We start from the raw sequence: 17,575 nt of genomic DNA, 5'->3' as shown, positions 1-17,575 counted from the left end.
AAGCAATGTGTATACAAATGCATATACTAGAGTAAAGTGTGCCTAAAAATGCATATATCCGTGATATACAAAAACGCATTGGGCTAGGGGAAATTGCTTGCAACAATGTGTATTTTAAGCAAAAGTACACACAGTTGTGTATGTTAGAAGAAATTTGCACTGGAAGGCTAACAAATTTTCAAGAGGACTATTTAAAAAGTGAATTTGAAAACTGATATAGTGGTGAATTGAACTTAAGATTCGAAAATTAAGAACCTGAGAGAAACCAAAACTGACAGATTCACTCATCCCTAGTGCTTAGTGTTTAATATGCTTTCACCTAGGGCAATCTGAAATGAAATCAAAAGCAATCAAATGCATGACACAAAATGGAATGCTACTATGTAATATTCTGGTGGAAATGAATCTATTTATCACACTTTCATCTTCAACCCCCATCCCTACAGCCCTTCATTTTGCCCATTGTGAAATGTCCTGATAGCATTGGCTCTTGTGCACTTTACCCCACCTCCCAGAACTGTAATGGCTTCCCTTATGGGAAAATTACTGCAGCTCCTCTCCTGAAATTTGGCATAATTTGTACATGCAGAAAGCAGTGGCCTAGCGTTTGTGAAACCTGCCCCTCCAGGGATGCACCTATCAGACTATGGAGTGTATGATGTATATGTGCGTGGTGATGCAATGTTGCTGTTGCCGCAAGATCAAACGCAGGAAAAGCTTCCAATCCTTCTTGCACCATGGCACAAAAGTGCATGACATCTTTTTTTTACCTTTCCTCTTTGCGTTGCCCTCAATCTGGACACTTCAAGATCTTTGGTTGTGTAAAAAGTAGTAATTTCTAATGTGGTTATTATGGTAAAGTTTTTTTTTTCCTAGGAGGGGCGCCAATACAGCTCCTTTCAAAGGGTGCAAGGGAAAGGCACCTAGCAATAGACATCTGCTCATGCAAGGGGAGCACCCAGGTCCATAAGGTATGCAAGCAGAAGCTCAACAACCATCTGCCAGGGATGCTGTACTTGTTACAAGTTCCTGCACTGAGTTGCAGGTTGGTCTAAATGACTTCCAAGGTGCTTTCCAACTTTGTAATCCTATGATTTTGGGGGACAATGTGAGGCAAGATATAATCATTCAGAACAATGCCATATTTTTAGTGTCTTGATGATGCTTTTTTTTTTGAAAATATTGTTGCAGTTTTTCAACAAAATGTCTGGAAAGGATTTTAACATAGTACAAGTTGGCTTGCAAACACATTTGAATAAATTTGTTTACAGGCTCTGCAGGGATTGCCCCTAACCTGTACATTTTTTACTTTTGCACAAAGGAACAGGCTCCCTTACCGAATTCTTGATGTCTGTTCATTTTCCAGCTGTCTTGGTTTTCACAGTGGAGCAAAAAGTTAGCACCCACTTCCACCCCAAACCAACTTCATGGCCAATGCAGAGAACAGTGTCTAGACCAGGAGCACACAGCTACTCTTCCCACATAACACCAACTGGGGCATTGTAACCTTTGGAATAATTTCTTGGGGCAAATTAATTTCAGCATACACTCAGCAATATTTCATACCTAGTTCCAATGTTTAAAAACCCACTAAACAGCACAAATATGCCTTTTGCAAAGAAAGCTCTTTTGCTGATCAGTGCCAATAAACATTTGACAGCTCACATGCCTCTTCTTCTGGTAAAGTCCCCGCCTTAGTCGAAGAGCTGTTTCCAACAATATCTCCTCCTCCTTCTCTTTCCTTTCCTCTAGCTCTTTTCCCACTTCCCTCTTCCTCCTGAACAGCCATTTACAGCAACGCAGCCATTGTTTATGAGGTTGGGACTGGCTGTCAGCCAATCAGAGCTGAGCAGCTGGGATATAATAGCCCAGGCGCCAGCCATTACAGAGGAAGGAGAAGACAGGTCATCAGTGACATCACCTCTCAGAAAGTAAGCGGGGGAAGGAGGAAGCATTGATTTAAATTTGGAGAGATGACTGGAAATTTGGACCGTGAGGAGAAAGCGGTGCATCAGAGGACAATCTGGAACATATAAAAAGATGGCCAGGGAGCCACCATGAGTACAACATCTAAAATGCTAAAAATAAGGCAGCTGGTGTCCTTTATATTGCTGCCAAATGATACATGCAGGATACGGTACAGACAGATACACTGCTGTTGTTTAGTCGTTTAGTCGTGTCCGACTCTTCGTGACCCCATGGACCAGAGCAGACCAGGCACTCCTGTCTTCCACTGCCTCCCGCAGTTTGGTCATACTCATGCTGGTAGCTTCAAGAACACTGCTAAAGCATAGCACAGGCACACTGCTAAAGCATAGCTTTCCTTGCTTCCCCCAAAGAATTCAAGGAATTGTAGTTTGGTTCCCTGGAAAGAGGGAACATGTTAAACCACATTAAGCCTCTAATGTCAAGAATGTTCCAGGTGGAGTTTGTAGGCCAGGCCAAAGGTCAAGCAGACTATTTAACACAGGAGCATGAGTTCAAACAAATTAGCAGGCCCATGGACAGCTCCAAGTGGAGCTCTGTTGAACTGAACAGGAATTCAATGAGGCTTAGAAACACAGGGCCAAGGTGAGGTGAGGTGAAGCCATTTCAAGCATTATCCACCCTGCCCTTCCCAGTCTCAATGGTTACACAGATGCCAGTCCCAGTTCACCACCAGCAGTACCACCATGGCTTCACCCATGCAGCCACCACTGATGTGCCCACTAATACTGTGCCTCACTGCCACTGCTGCATTGTAGCATCAGCATCAGTGAAGCTGTGGGCAAGGATTCAGTGGCAGTGGCAGAGCTGGCAGGAGCTCAGACACAATGGGAGGCAGGGAGGCATCCAGGCTCTGTGGGGCGGCCATGTCGGGGGGGTGGTGGTGATGGGGAATTTTGTTCTACTGTCTGACTCAGATTCTGAAGACTCCCTGCAACAGAAGCACTGGAATAAATGTCTTAAAATCAGGTCACAACCCTTTAAAACATAGGAAGCCTCTCTTGGGGGGGGGGGTAGCTTGCAACTCTGAATAGGCTGCTGACTATATCAATGGCAGGGATCAATGGGGTTTCATTGTAGCTTTGCTTACTAAATGTAAGTGAGATAATGCCATGCCAGATTAGATCACTGCCTGGGCAGACATCTTATCCAATGCAAACTGAAGATTTTCCAATGCAAATTACCTCCATCTGAATTACTGTGATTTGCATAGGGAACATTTTCCAATTCACCCCCCCCCCCCCCACCCCTGCAATACGCACTTCACTCCTCCAACCTGGCTTTGCCAAGCCCCTCAACATCCTTCATGGGTGCTCAACAGCTTCGTCCAGTCTTTTCTCTGAGGTCTCTGCCCTCCCTCTCTACTGCCCCACAGGAAGGAGTGCAGGAGTCAGAAGTAGAGGAGCCAATTGCTGCTTGCTGAAAGAGATGGTTTAATAGCATTAATATGCATGAGGTGAGGAGAAGGGAGTGTTCTCTGTATTAAATATTTACCACTCAAGCCTTTGCATGTCTTCTAGGAATTCTGAAGGTCTGAAATTATTGCTGAAGGGGGATTCCAGGGACACAGCAGAAGAATCCCAGAGTGCCTAGCCTTGGCTTCCCTTTAGCTGCAAGACCCCAGTGGCTGTGCAATGGATACTGCAAGTTGGGCTTTGCTCCCAGGTGCAGGTTTGAACACAGCCATCTCCCCACTGTAGTCGCCTGCCAGTACACAAGGGAGTCATTCTGTGGCTTGTGTTTCCTGGAGCTATGTGGTCTTCCAAGTGGGGATTCCTTCTCCAAAGTGTGTGATGTAAGGGTCACTTCTGAAGTGCAGGTGGTCATCATGACAGCCTCCACAGACGTGCTTCTGCAGCCCTATCCTGTCTAAGTCTCTGCAACCCTTTGCAGCTCAAGGGCTGCATTCCTTGTGGGCAATCTTCCAGAGATCACATGGATGGGGACAGATGGAAAAGTGGGTGGAGCAACAGATAAAACTTTTACTCTTGTACAGTAGAGTACATCCCACCCATGCCAAAGCCAGAGGTTTCTACACACCTGCATCCACACACATCTATGTCCCATCCAGCAAGCTGCAAGCATTATCTCAGTTCAAGAATACATTCCAGCCAGTCAAAGGCTTTGGGAGAGACTTGAGAAAGAAAGCTGGTGAGGGGTGTATCTTGGGGAGGAGGCATGCACTAGGGACAGTCTCTGGTGCCAGACAGAGCTGCTTGGAGACTACTACTGCCCTAAACAAATATCACCTTCAGGTGCTGGGTTTTTGCAGTAGAAGAGGAAAGAGTTACACCCTTTCTTCCATTCTGATGATTACCAGCCTTCCCAGCCGATGCTACTTGTTTTCCCCATCAGGTAAATGTACATCAGCAAGCTAGAAATTAAATTAGGAAGCCTTAAGTGGGTAGGGAGTCTGGCAGACAATGGCTGCTTTTGAACATCATGCCATAGTTTAAAATGAATGCACTGGTTCCCAAGGAGGAGATTACAAACACTTTGTTCCTCCCTTGGCTTTTTAGGCCAGTGCAGGACTGCAGCCAAGCCAAGGTTTGCTTCAGCATGTCATCAAAACCTGAGATCATGGTTAAAAGCTCTCCCCGTTGGACACAGCCTGTAGCCATGGTTTTTGTCCTAAGGTTAAAAAGCAGGGAGGAAAGAGGGGGTGAGCTCTTCACTGGGGGCCAGCATGTTCGTGAGGTCATGGCAAGCTGTACTTTTCTAACCAGAGGGTCAGGTGGTCACCTTCTGCTTTCTCCTGTATGAACTCCTGGCTATCTACTGTTCTTTAGCAGAGTTTGTTGACTGAGAGATACTTCTCTTGGGGTGGAAAAATTGCACTGGAATGCAGGGAAGGAGCCTCTTTTAAAAAGGGGTAGTCAGTGATGGCTGGTGGCCAAGAGGACTGGTGAGACAGGGAAGGCAACTGGAGGTGGAATCAGAGCCAACAACAGGGAGAACCAGCTTCTTCTAGTTTTTGTTGCCATCCTTTTCCCTGCTGAGTTCTACAATAGCCAACACCTGGAGACTAAGGCGGAGGAGGCTGCCAGCCAGGGACACCCCTTGAACTAGTTGTAAGTAAGAAGGTGGGCAAGTGGGAGGTTACTGAGAATCAACTGGTGTTGGTGGGTCATCCTAATGGAACCTCAACTGGGGGTAATAAATGCCTCAAGAGTCATCAAGGTTATAACAGCTTAGTTTTACCAGGAATGAGATGCCTGTTTTCAGTGTTCCTGAATCTCATATTCACTGCTCTCTCCACCAACAAAATCCAAAAGGTGCTGAAGAAAGGCAGGAGTGTGGAGGATCAATTCAAAAGTGCAAGAATTATCTCTCTCTCTCTCTTTTCCTATCCCACTCCCTATCCCCTGCACATTATTTGGGGCAAACCTATGTGTGCAAGGAGGCCCACTAGTGATAGAAGAATATATTTGTAGTTTTTTTATATATATACTGGGGGGGGGGGGCACGCGCGCGTGTTTTCAGTGGAGGGGATTGTATTTCTTCATTTCTCAGTTTTTCCAAATTATAATTATTTTTAATTTATTCCACTGGAGGAAATTTTATTTCTTCTTTACTTCCTTTATTTTGCTTTTGCTGCATGCACACCATGCATTGAAAGCAACCCTCTGTCCTGTTCCAAATATTGAGAAGTGGCATTTGCACCTCACAGAACGGCAATTCCCTGCACCTTTAACAAATTGGAGCTCCAATAATTCTGTGGGACTGAGGGAGGAATGTGCTTTAAATGTGTGTACACAGCCAGAGTATTTTCTGTGCCACTCACTTTGGTCCTGCCCACTTTCACCTTGGCATGCAACTCTCAGAAGCCTGGTCATATTTGAATCTGGACCTTGGGATGAAAGAGGTTCCCCACCCCTGATATAAGAGTCTATTTCACCAAATGCATAATGCACCAAATGCATGCACAAACACACAGACACACGGTGGTGGTGAAGTGGAATTGTAAGTGGTGTGGAAAATGAAAAGCAAAAAGTACAGCTTGTGGCAACCCCATTAGAACTAGAATGCATGCATGCATGCACGCAAAAAAATAACAACAACACCTCAGTGACCCTTTAAACAGCAGTGAGAGGTGATAAAACAACCAACTTGGCAATGCTTTGTTGATTAACATATGTAATGGGACAGGAAACCATTTTCTCTATTCAGACTCAAATGAGTAGAATTGAATTTACTGATATAAGTCAGCTATTCCACTTTAAAGCCTCCTTTGAAATTCCTTTGTTAAAGGGTGGCCACTTTAAGATCTGTGGGCTTCTCGGCATCCTGTTCAGTGGCCTTTTCAGTACAATGCTTGACTAAAAGGAGGCCCTTCCCAATTGTTTTCTAGCACTACCAAATGTTACAAAGCCAACCAGAGGCTCTCAATTAATAGCTCTGTGTTTTGACACAGCTTTTGACACTGGTGGCTTGCGCTTGTCCTCCCCAGATCAATAGTGCAAATGCTTGCCAGCTGTGGGTGCACAGTACTGTGAAAAATTGCTTGTTCTGAAGGACACCTCCCAGCATCCACCACTGCCAGGGCAAATGGTGATAAATAACTTGACCTGAGGATATGGACATCTGAGCATGTCTGGAACTTCCTGCCACCCATTTTGAGTGTCCCCACAATCTGTGTAACACCCATGCATATGGGGAAGCCCCAGGGAAAGGCAGCATTACTCAGGAGCCTCTATGAAATCTATTGATTTCTCTTTTGCTTATCATCCCTTGAAAAGTGACTGATACGAAAGTCAAGAACAAGAAAGCTCTTTGATAGCCTAACAAGTTGGAAGTCAGACTGCAATGCATTTGAGGTATAAGGCTATTTCTTAGGGAGGATTGGACAAGCACAAACACACACACACACACACACACACACACACACACACACTCACTCCCATACTTTAGGGAAATAATTACATCTATCAAGTTATTAATATGTCTTTCAATACCTAAACCATTGATTTAGGTATTAACATTTTGTATATTGCCAAGACTTCAGGACATATTTTAATTCAAATCCCTGAAACTTTTCTAGGCTTCTTATAGAAATTCTATTTCTCTGCAGCTCCAAACTTTGGGCTCACCGTTAGGATCAAGGAGTCAATATATTTTCCAGGGGGGAACTGTTGGTTTTCGCCAGACATGTTAGGACTTTGTTAGTGGTAGGGGATTTTGTTTTTTGTGTTTTGTATTTTGGACGGCCTAGGTGGTTTTATTGTGCTGCTTAACTCAATTAAAATAAGTTTGGTTTCTTCTGACTGCCCAAGCAGATCCATTTTGTACACAGGATGGGCTGCAAGCGCAGATCAGATGAGGCAGCCTCACTTTTTGCAGAGGCTGCCTATAAAATATTTAGTGAGCTGCCACAGGCAATTGCATTAAAGGAGGTAGTTAAACACCCCCTACCCGAGGGCACCCCCCCCCCCCCCGCCATGTAAATCAAACAAATTGGACTCTTTTCACAATTGACACACATGATTTTACTTATGGTGAATAATTTAGTATTAAAAAGTAGAGACACACTTTGCCCCATCTGTAATTTCTTTTCCTTTTATTCTTTTCCCTCACACTCCCTTCTCTACAGAGAGTTGGAGTGGTAGGGATGCCAGCCCTCCTCCTAATGTAGGAGGCGGCAAGAGGGGCATTTTGCTGCCTGGGTGACCCGTTAAAAAGATTCCCGCTTCTTAATGGAAGAAGCTGCGTTCGCTCCGGAAACTCACCAAGTTGTCCATTTAAAATCCTAAACAGGATTAACACTGAGGGAAAAGGCAGCTGGCCTCGATGAATTCCCTCCTGGCACCTTCAGTGGGCAATTGCACTTTTTAAATTAAGAGCTCTCCTTTAGTACAAAGTGGGTCAGGTTTTTTTTTTAATAAAGGTTTTTACAGACCTGATTAATCTCCCTAGCATCTATGGGCATCCTCATAATCAGCGCCTTGTGGTTTATTGCCCCTGGGGCTAGGCTGATATGCTTGTTAGGCCTCAGCCCTTCTTCGAAGTTAACTAGATCAACTAGGTTACAAACTTCCCTTGCCAATCCAAGCCATGATGGCAGTGATACACAACCTCAACCATGGGCCTCCTCCTCACTGTTGTCTAGTGGTTACAGCAAAGGAGGGAGACTTTCCACCCTTATCTAAAAGCCCATTCCCTCAATGGCAATTTATCAGGGGTCACATGTTGACAGTGGGCAGAGCCAGAACAAATAATGGGAGGAACCACCTTATTTCTCCCTCTGGCACCCCATTATCTTGCTGTCTTCATCTCTACCCAGTGGGCTGGCAGGCAAAAGAAAGAGAGCACCCTTGCCACACATCTGGCCTGGTCACAGGCAGAAGATCCTCCACCCCACCACCATCCTCCATTCATTGCTGCATCTATTTTGGCTCCCCTCTTCTCCTTTCCCTCTGGACTCTCCTCACTCACATGAAATTAGCCTTAATCAAATTCTGTCAGGCACAAACCGTTCCTCCCAGCATCCTTTTTATTGTGCATTTCACACATAAGTAGACCTACAGGATAGTCCTTCAGACATTGCTACAGACAATTTCCTCTGGGGTCAACATTCTACCCCACCATACCATCGAAATCTCATTGGTAAATCTCATGCCTGAAGTGGCTGTCTCACTCTCCCTAATGGTAGGACTGCTCCTGTGTAGAGGGTATTACACAAACTTCATCACAATTGAATGAAACCCCCCCCCCCCCATAATGGTAGAACATGATTAAAATCCTCCTCTGTTAATTTTAATACACAGGCAGGCTGATCTAGGGCGAGGAGCTTCTAATTGTATTTGGGTCCCAAGACATTGAGAGCTTTCAAGATGAGCACCATAGCTGATGTGAGCCATGGTTGACTCCGCACGGGGGTAGCAATTGCTCTCAGGTGAAGAGCAGGAGCAGAAGGATGCAGATGATACTATGTGTGTGGAGTGGCCCAAGGAAGAGGATGGGGGCCCTGTTTGTTTGTCTTTAGGAACTGGGAAGGGAAAGCAGTCCTGCTGGCTCCCTGTCAACCTCCATCCATAAAACTGAGGGGGCCCTTAGCAATGAGAAAGGGCACCAACCTGCTAGGATGAGAGACTGGTCAGCAGAGGAAGGAGCCAGGGGTGGCTGATCTCAGTCCCGTCACCCAGGACTAGGCACCACTTCTTCTGTTGTCCATGCCTCCAGTGAAGTATGCACCTCGAAGTGCAGCAAACCTTTAAGTACAGCAATCTCTTAGTGAGAGAAAGTCACATGAATAGCATAGGTAGAATGCATCTCATCAAATTCTTAAGCTCCTTCCATTTTAGGGTTTGGCAGGTGATGTTGTGTGTCCCACCCCATGACAGATGACAACACAGGAAGTCTCACTCCTAAGAGCCACGATGTAATGCTTTGGAGTATCAGATTACCCCCTCTATGAAAACATCCATCATTCATGGTTTGGAAGCCTGCAGCCAATCTTGGAAGGTGCAAGCATGCCGTGTCTTGCTTTTAAATGTTGGTAGGAGGGGCAAATCCATCTGTTGAGATATCTTTGTCACTTGCATCAAATCTTGGACTCCTGATGCCACTCATGAATTCTCTAATCTGTGGGATATAATCCACTGAGAGCAGTCAAGTACAACATTCCTTGTTTTCCGAGAGTGAACATGCAAGGGAATGCTTGGTCCAGCCAGATTAAACTTCCTGTTCCTCCTGGCCTGGAGCTTCCTTCCTTGTATGTGACTAGTGGGCGGGCATGACCTTAACCAAACCTGGTAAAAGGACAAGGCATGCTGCCACTCTCTCTCTTTTCCATCTTCCTTTCGTCCTGCAAACTTCCCGGAATGAACTGCTGGCTGCCCCAGGTTGTCTCCCTTATGGGATAAACTTGTTAGTATAAGTTTGTAACTTTAAGCCTAACACCTGCCTTCAGGGATCACACTGTGCTCTGCCTGATTGTGAGTAAACTTCCTTTTTATTGCTTATGAATAAGACCTTGGTGTCTTTATTCTTTTAGGAGGGACTCAAGGGGTCCTACCAGGAAAATATTAGAACACATTTCAGTCTGGATAAACCAGATTGAATTGTGTATTGTCTTAAGAAACTCACACGAGTTTGCAACTAGTTTTCTGCTGTGTATAGGGGAATGTAAACTCTGCTAAGTAAAGGAACTTGCTAGCACAAGTTAGGAAAGATATTAATAAACAATATATCCTCTCCTGCCACCCTGAACATTCCCACATAATCCTGTCCATGGCAATCTGTACCTATGTCAAGCCTGACCTGTACTGTTGCATGCCTTGAATAAAGCTAACTTTCTGACTCATACATGCCTCAGTCAGGATACTTGGAATGGGAGTGACATGACAACACATTTAATTGGCAGAAGCATGGAATTTTGATGGGGCTCAGCCCCCTCCTTGATTTTTTTGGGGAGCCCTCAGCCCCCCATCCCCCTAGATGGCTCTTTTCTTTTCTTTTCTTTTCTTTTCTTTTCTTTTCTTTTCTTTTCTTTTCTTTTCTTTTCTTTTCTTTTCTTTTCTTTTCTTTTGATACAGTTACAAGCTTGGTGGATCAGGGGAATGCTGTGCACATTGTGTATCTTGATTTCAGTGAAGACTTTGACAAAGTCCCCCATGATATTGGTGTATGGAAGCTGATAAAATGTAGACTGGATGAGGTTACTCTTAGGTTGATTTGTAGCTGGTTGACTGACCAAACCCAAAGAGTGCTCATTAATGGTTCCTAAACATCCTGGGGGAAAGTGACCAGTGGGGCTCATCAGGATTCTGTCCTGGGCACATTGTTGTTCAACATCTTTATAAATGACTTGGGTGAAAGAATTGAGGGGAAATTCATCAAATTTTCAGATGACACCAAACTGAGAGGGGTAGCTAATGCTACAGAATACAGAATCAGAATTCAAAATGACCTTAATATGTTAAAGAACTGGGCCCAAGCTAACAAAATGAATTTCAATGGGCATAAATGTAAGGTTCTGCACTTAAACGAGATGAATCAGCTGCGCAAACATAAAATTGGGGGTACCTGGCTTGCCCGTAGTACATGTGAAAAGGATCTAGGAGTCTTAGTAGACCACAAGCTTAACATGAGTCAACTGTCTGATGCAGCAGGAAAAAAAGCTAATGCTTTTCTAGGCTGCACCAACAGAAGTATAATGTCCTAATCAAGGGAAGTAATAGTCCCACTCTATTCTGCCTTGGGCAGACCACACCTGGAATACTATGTCCAGTTCTGGGTGCAACAATTTAAGAAGGATTTTGACAAGCTGGAATGTGTGCAGAGGAGGGCAAGCAAGATGATTAAGGATCTGGAAATCAAGCCTTTTGAGGAATGCTTGAGGGAGCTGGGTGTGTTTAGCCTGGAAAAGAGGAGACTGAGAACAGATATGATAGCCATATTCAGATATCTAAAGGGCTGTCACATGGAAGGTGGAACAAGCTTGCTTTTTCCTGCTCCAGAGGGTAGGACTCAAACCAATGGATTCAAGTTACAAGAAAGGAGATTCCGACTAAACATCAGAAACAACTCTCTGATGGCAAGAGCTGGGAGGGTGGTGGACTCTCCTTCCCTGGAGGTTTTTAAGCAGAGGTTGGATGGCCATTTGCCATTGATACTTTAGTTGAGATTCATGCATTGCAAGTGGTTGGAGTAAATGACCCTCAGGATCCCTTCCAACTATACAATTCTAGGATTCTATGTGATTACAAAATGTCTCCTATTTACCAGGAGACAGACTGAAGCTCAGTGGTTAAGCCCATGTTGTGCATGCTTAAGGTCTCTAGCTCAGTCCCTGACACCTGTAGATAGAAATTAGCAGGTGATGTGAAAAAGACCTCTTACCAATGCTCTGACTACTAATACTCTGATGAGCCATTGCGAAGAGAGTCAGAATAGCTCAGGGGTCAGCAAACGTTTTTCAGCAGGGGGCTGGTCCACTGTCCCTCAGACCTTGTGGGGGGCCGGACTATATTTTGGAGGGGAAAAATGAACAAATTCCTATGCCCCACAAATAACACAGAGATGCATTTTAAATAAAAGGACACATTCTACTCACATAAAAACACGCTGATTTCTGGACTGTCCGCAGGCTGGATTTAGAAGGTGATTGGGCCAGATCTGGCCCCCAGGCCTTAGTTTGCCTACCCATGGAATAAATTCTAAGGCCACTGTGTCTCAAGTCACATTTGCATACTGTGGTACACGCGGGGGGGGGGGAATATTATCCCAGTGTGCACTACCTGTTTGGTCTCTGCACTTCTACAACCCCTCCCAACTTGTATTCATAAAGCTGTCATCAGTGCATATACTGTCAGCTGCATATATGCAATTGCTGTCTCAAATGCATGCGCCTTAGCTTCACTGAGAAGTACCAGTAAATGTGGTGAAATGTGGTGGTTTTCCTTTTGGACTGAAAAGGTGGTTCGGGGGAAAGCACATTGAAGACCAGCATTGCTCAAGAAACTACAGGATAGTTCTGTGTGACGTGTGTACACAGATTCAAAAACCAGGGGTGGGTGGGGAGTGCACTGGAGCCAGAGTAAATGGTAATGTGAAGACAGCCAAAGTTTATCATCTGCTCTTTGGCAGCACGCCGTCACTCCATTTTTCTCCATCAGTGGAGAGACACTGAAACAGAGAGTAAGGAGAAGCAGGCTAGCAGCAAGCACATTAAAATTGAAGACTCCCATGTTAGTCTACGTCAGGAGTAGAAATCCAAAAGCCACAACAGGGGAAATACATTCTTGAGACATTTTGGTTGGTCCTAACGCAGGTTCTTATTTATAACACGGTAAAAAAGCAAGGAGATCAAGGACAGAAATCAAGACCTCATTTTCACTGGCAGAGGCAATTCAAAAGCACAACTTTCAGATACATTGTTTTGGAGGGGGCTTCTAGGACTTCCCCTCCCCGCCCCGCCCCCGTCGGAACTGCTTATCCTTGTATTTCTCTCCCCATATGTCCTGACGCTGATATTTTTTTCTGCTTCCTTAACTCTGCTGCTTGCTGCACGTGAGGTTTAATTCAGATGGGGCTAGAACAGTGGTAGTCAGTGCAAGACTTCTCCCCCCCGCCCGCAACCCCGTTTAACAGAATGAGCAGGAGGTCACTCCACAAAGGCAGGCAGCCACAGCCAAAGGAAATAACTCATTTCCAGGACAGGTGACAGTTAAAAAAAATGTTTTTAATGTAGTAACAACAACAACAAATAATGATAATGATATGATGATGATGATGATGATGATGATAATGATAATAATAATAATAATAATAGTAGTAGTAGTAGTAGTAGTAGTAGTAGAAGAGAAGCACCCTGGCCCTCTTTCTTCTTTGACAAGCCGCCTCCGGGAGCTCTGGCAGCAAAAGGGCGAGCAAGGAGCGTGAGCGCTTCTCCTGCTAAACCAAATAAAATCCCTTTCAGGCTCGGAGATCTCGGAAGTGGGCGGGGCGGAGTCCTGCCGCCGCAGCCAATGGGAGGGCGGCCCGCTGGAAGGGTGTGGTCTGGGCGGCTCTATAATGTCATTGATAGTGCAAGAGCGCCGGCAGAGACAATAAGGGGAGCCGGGCTGGCGCGGTCACCTGCTGGTCTCCTCCTGCTCCTCGCCAACGCCGCCACCACCATAATCACCACCATGATGTCCATGAACAGCAAACAGGCGTTCAGCATGCACCCCATCCTGCACGAGCCCAAGTACACCCACCTCCACTCCAGCTCCGAGGCCATCCGGAGGGCTTGTTTGCCTGCCCCGCAGGTAAGGAACGGGCTCTACGGAAAGGGGATGGAGGTGGGGGAGAGAGGAAAGTGATGGTGGGAGCTAGTATTTCTGTGAAAGGATGTCGGGGAGAGAGGAAAGTGATGGTGGGAGCTAGTATTTCTGTGAAAGGATGTCTGTACCTGGATTCCTTGCTTCCTTTCTCCACCCCTGTGACCCACTCAGTTGGACTGGTTCCTTCTGATCCCCTAGACGGGAGCCTCTGCGAAGGTGCAGATCAAATTTCAAAGTCGGGGGTGCAGGAAGAGGGAAGAGAGGGGCGCGGGACATTTGGGGTGATGGGTGAGCCCGAAAGATAACTCGGGCAAAGTCTGGAAAGAGGAAGAAGACGACTCTGCGGAGATCCGACGGCACTGTCCCGGCCCTTCCTGTTTACCCAAGCCCAGTCCTCTTCTCAAAAGTTGCGTGGCACAAATGAGGAGGGGAGACACGTGGAGGTAGGAAACGGTATACTTTCGGGAAAGAAGGGGGGGCAGGAAAGGTTCATTTGATATATCCCAGCAGCAAGGCGACCCAGCTAGGGTCGGAGGTGGTGGATAGGTGCCTGCTTTCCTTCTCTGGTTGCGTGCCTCTCTCTGAGCTCTGTCCATCTCTCTCCCCACCCCCTCGCAGCTGCAAAGTAACTTCTTCGCCGGCCTGGACGAGACTTTGCTGCGCGGGGCCGAGGCCCTGGCGGCGGTGGACATTGTCTCGCAGAAGAGCCACCCCTTCAAGCCGGACGCCACTTACCACACCATGAGCAGCGTCTCGGTCTCCTGCACGCCCACCTCGGCGTCGGTGCACCTGCACCATCCGTCGGTGCTGAGCGGCCACTCGCACCACGCTCACCATCACCACCATCACCACCAGCCTGCTCAGGGCCTGGATGGCGAGCTGCTGGAGCACCTCAACTCAGCCCTGCCGCTACCGGACGTGGGGGCAGCGCCCGCGCACCCCCACCCGCACGCCCACCTGCCGGCCCTCAATGCCATGGGCCACCCAGCGCACGGCCAGCCGCCCATGGGCATGGGCCACCACCCGCCCCACGGCCTGGCATCGCACACTGTCTTGGCCGGCCCGGAGACAGAGACGGACCCGCGGGAGCTGGAGTCCTTCGCCGAGCGCTTCAAGCAGCGGCGCATCAAGCTGGGCGTGACGCAGGCCGACGTGGGCTCCGCGTTGGCCAACCTCAAGATCCCCGGCGTCGGGTGCCTTAGCCAGAGCACCATCTGCCGCTTCGAGTCGCTCACCCTCTCGCACAACAACATGGTGGCCCTCAAGCCCATCCTGGAAGCCTGGCTGGAGGAGGCGGAGCGGGCCCAGCGCGAGAAGATGGCCAAGCCCGAGGTGTACTCGACGGGAGACAAGAAGCGCAAGCGCACCTCCATCGCGGCGCCGGAGAAGCGCTCGCTGGAGGCCTACTTCGCCGTCCAGCCACGGCCTTCGTCGGAGAAGATCGCCGCCATCGCCGAGAAGCTGGATCTGAAGAAGAACGTGGTGAGGGTCTGGTTTTGCAATCAAAGGCAGAAGCAGAAGCGCATGAAATTCTCCGCCGCTTATTGAGGAGAGAGGATGGGGAAAGGGCAGGAAGAGCGGAGGGGGATAGAAGGCAAAAAGGACGCCTAAAACGGAGGGACAATGATGAATCTAAAATTAAAAGGGGTGAAAACATCTCCCACGAGCATGGGGAGCTCATAGCGCACCCTGTGTTGGACTTACTGGAACTCCCCTGGCCGAGGGGTAACGAAAGGCAGACACAACTCAACCAGCCCCATCCGAGAGAAAGAGAGAGAGAATAAAGACTCTTTGTTTACTAAGTAAAAGAACAATGCAAATACTTCAATAGATATATACAGGAGTGAGGGGGAAAACCCCTATGCTACTGTACCATATTCCTGGTGAGTGAAAAAGTTGAGTCTTTTTCGTGGGTTTACTTTTTCTTTTCTTTTTTTAAATGAAAAAAGGGACTTCATATTTCCATCCCATTTCCATCCCTGTATTTTCAAGCAAACGAGATATGGAGGGGGGAAAGGAAGGAAGCTTGAAACCGAAAGCAAACAAACACTCCCTCTTTCCTCCCGAGTTCCAAAGGTTTGTTTGTTTTTTAACACTTTTTGCTGGCTTCTGTTCGATGAGATTTTTAAATTATTATTACTACTACCCTTGCTCCCATTGGCTTACCTCTCCGGCACTCTTCACCCCATCCCAGACCCGGCTTCGCCTCGCATGCTTCAGCCTTCCGATCCTCTCCTTGCCCCACAGCAAAATCCAGCCGCATTCTTTGCAATAAATCTTCTGTTCCTACCTCATCCTTTAAAAAAAACAAAAATTAAAAGGGGGGAGGGAGAGAAAAGAAGTGCAAATATCAAAGGAACCTGTCTGGCTGATTTGGAAAACCCGGTGATGGTGGAGAGAGCTTGATTTAAAATTTTGATTTGACTTCACTTGAACTATTTAATCCTGTATAATTTCACTGTACAACCAACAACAACAACAGCGCTTTGACAATCAAATCATTAAATATCGCCTTTATTCTTCTTCAAACCTGTGGAATTGCGCTGGGGGGTGGATATGAATGTCGCAAGGGCAGAAGGAGCTCCTTGGTTTCTAACGCACAGCGCAATCCTACGCATCTCTACTTAGAAGTAAATCGTATTGAGTTCAATGGGACTTACTCCCAGGGAAGTGTGCAGATATTGTGACTTCAGGCTTCCCCTTTGCTTCGATGTTTTGTGTTTGGTATTATACAACAAGTCACGCTTTTTGTCGCCCCCACCTGGACCCCCCCCCTCTCATTTTTGTTTCTAGAATGCAACTATCCAAAAGATTGTTTTGTTTTCTGCGGGGTGTGAGGAAGGTAAAATATTCTGATTTAAATGTCTTCTTTTAAAAACCAAACACGGTGGTTAACAAAATTAATTATTAGCAAACAACTTCTTCCTCTGCAAAGATTTAACTTGGCACTTTCTAAAACAAACAAAAAAAAATTATTTCGTTTCGCTTTGCCTATGTAATAGCAAAATGGTCTCCATGTCACTGTTTTTTAAGGAAAGAAAATAGAAAGATTGTATTATTCGTTTGTGTGAGTGCGTGACGAATGAAATGATGTGTCCATGTATGCTACACAAGTTCAAATAAAACACGCACGTTTTACCTCACGCTGCTCCACGGCTTTGGATGATCTGAGCAGGAAAGGAATGTGAGTCCCGGGATCTAAGCACAACTCAGGTCACCGCCCCCGCCCCCTGTTTACAAGCAAAGGTTCTTTATTCTATGTGTCTTGGGTCGAGGAACTATTCGCCTCGATTTTTTAAAATGTTACAAAGTAGAACGCACAGCGCAAAATGCTGTTGAAAGGAAATAGCTATAGGGCAACCAAGAGGTAGTTTCCCTCCACAATCAACTTGTCTTCCTTGTTGCTGCGCAGTAACTACTTCCTTTTGAAAAAACTCTTTTGGAACCTTCGTAGCTTACAAACCTCTGGCGTTGCTCTTCCCCTCCCCTTCCTCTTCGTAGTGTAGAATATTTTAGTTTTTGATTTTACTAGAAGTAGTATGGATGTCCAACTCCGAGCCCAAGGATTGGATAAATAAATAGTCTAAATAGCGGGAGGGAGCAGGGGAGTTGCGGCTGATTTTAGTCTTTCTGGCTGCTTCCCCTAAAGTCTGGGGGGCTCCTTCTTTGGGGGGGGGCAAAGAGTGCATGCAGTTATTACCTTCTATTTTCTCCTGAACCGGTGGCTTGGGACTTCCCACAATTACTGCGCGGCAGGGAAGGAGTAGCTGGGAGACGCAGAAAAATCAACGAAATATTTCATTACAGTCTACACATTGAGTTGT

At 46.4% G+C, this 17,575-nt stretch overlaps 1 protein-coding gene across 1 annotated transcript; it reads left to right on the top strand.

Annotated features, from left to right (window-relative positions):
- The first annotated feature begins 912 nt into the window (after nucleotides 1-912).
- LOC307207753 (brain-specific homeobox/POU domain protein 3-like) lies at nucleotides 913-16,639 on the top strand. Its single transcript, XM_079961815.1, has 3 exons — nucleotides 913-971; nucleotides 13,406-13,736; nucleotides 14,370-16,639. The coding sequence occupies exons 2-3, from the start codon at nucleotides 13,455-13,457 to the stop codon at nucleotides 15,297-15,299; spliced, it is 1,212 nt and encodes a 403-aa protein (XP_079817941.1). The 5' UTR covers nucleotides 913-971; nucleotides 13,406-13,454; the 3' UTR covers nucleotides 15,300-16,639.
- Nucleotides 16,640-17,575: the final 936 nt, after the last annotated feature.

The sequence above is a fragment of the Podarcis cretensis genome (assembly GCF_951804945.1).
Source record: "Podarcis cretensis genome assembly, chromosome: Z".
Classification (NCBI taxonomy): domain Eukaryota; kingdom Metazoa; phylum Chordata; class Lepidosauria; order Squamata; family Lacertidae; genus Podarcis; species Podarcis cretensis.
This window is presented reverse-complemented; position numbering and strand designations above follow the sequence as displayed.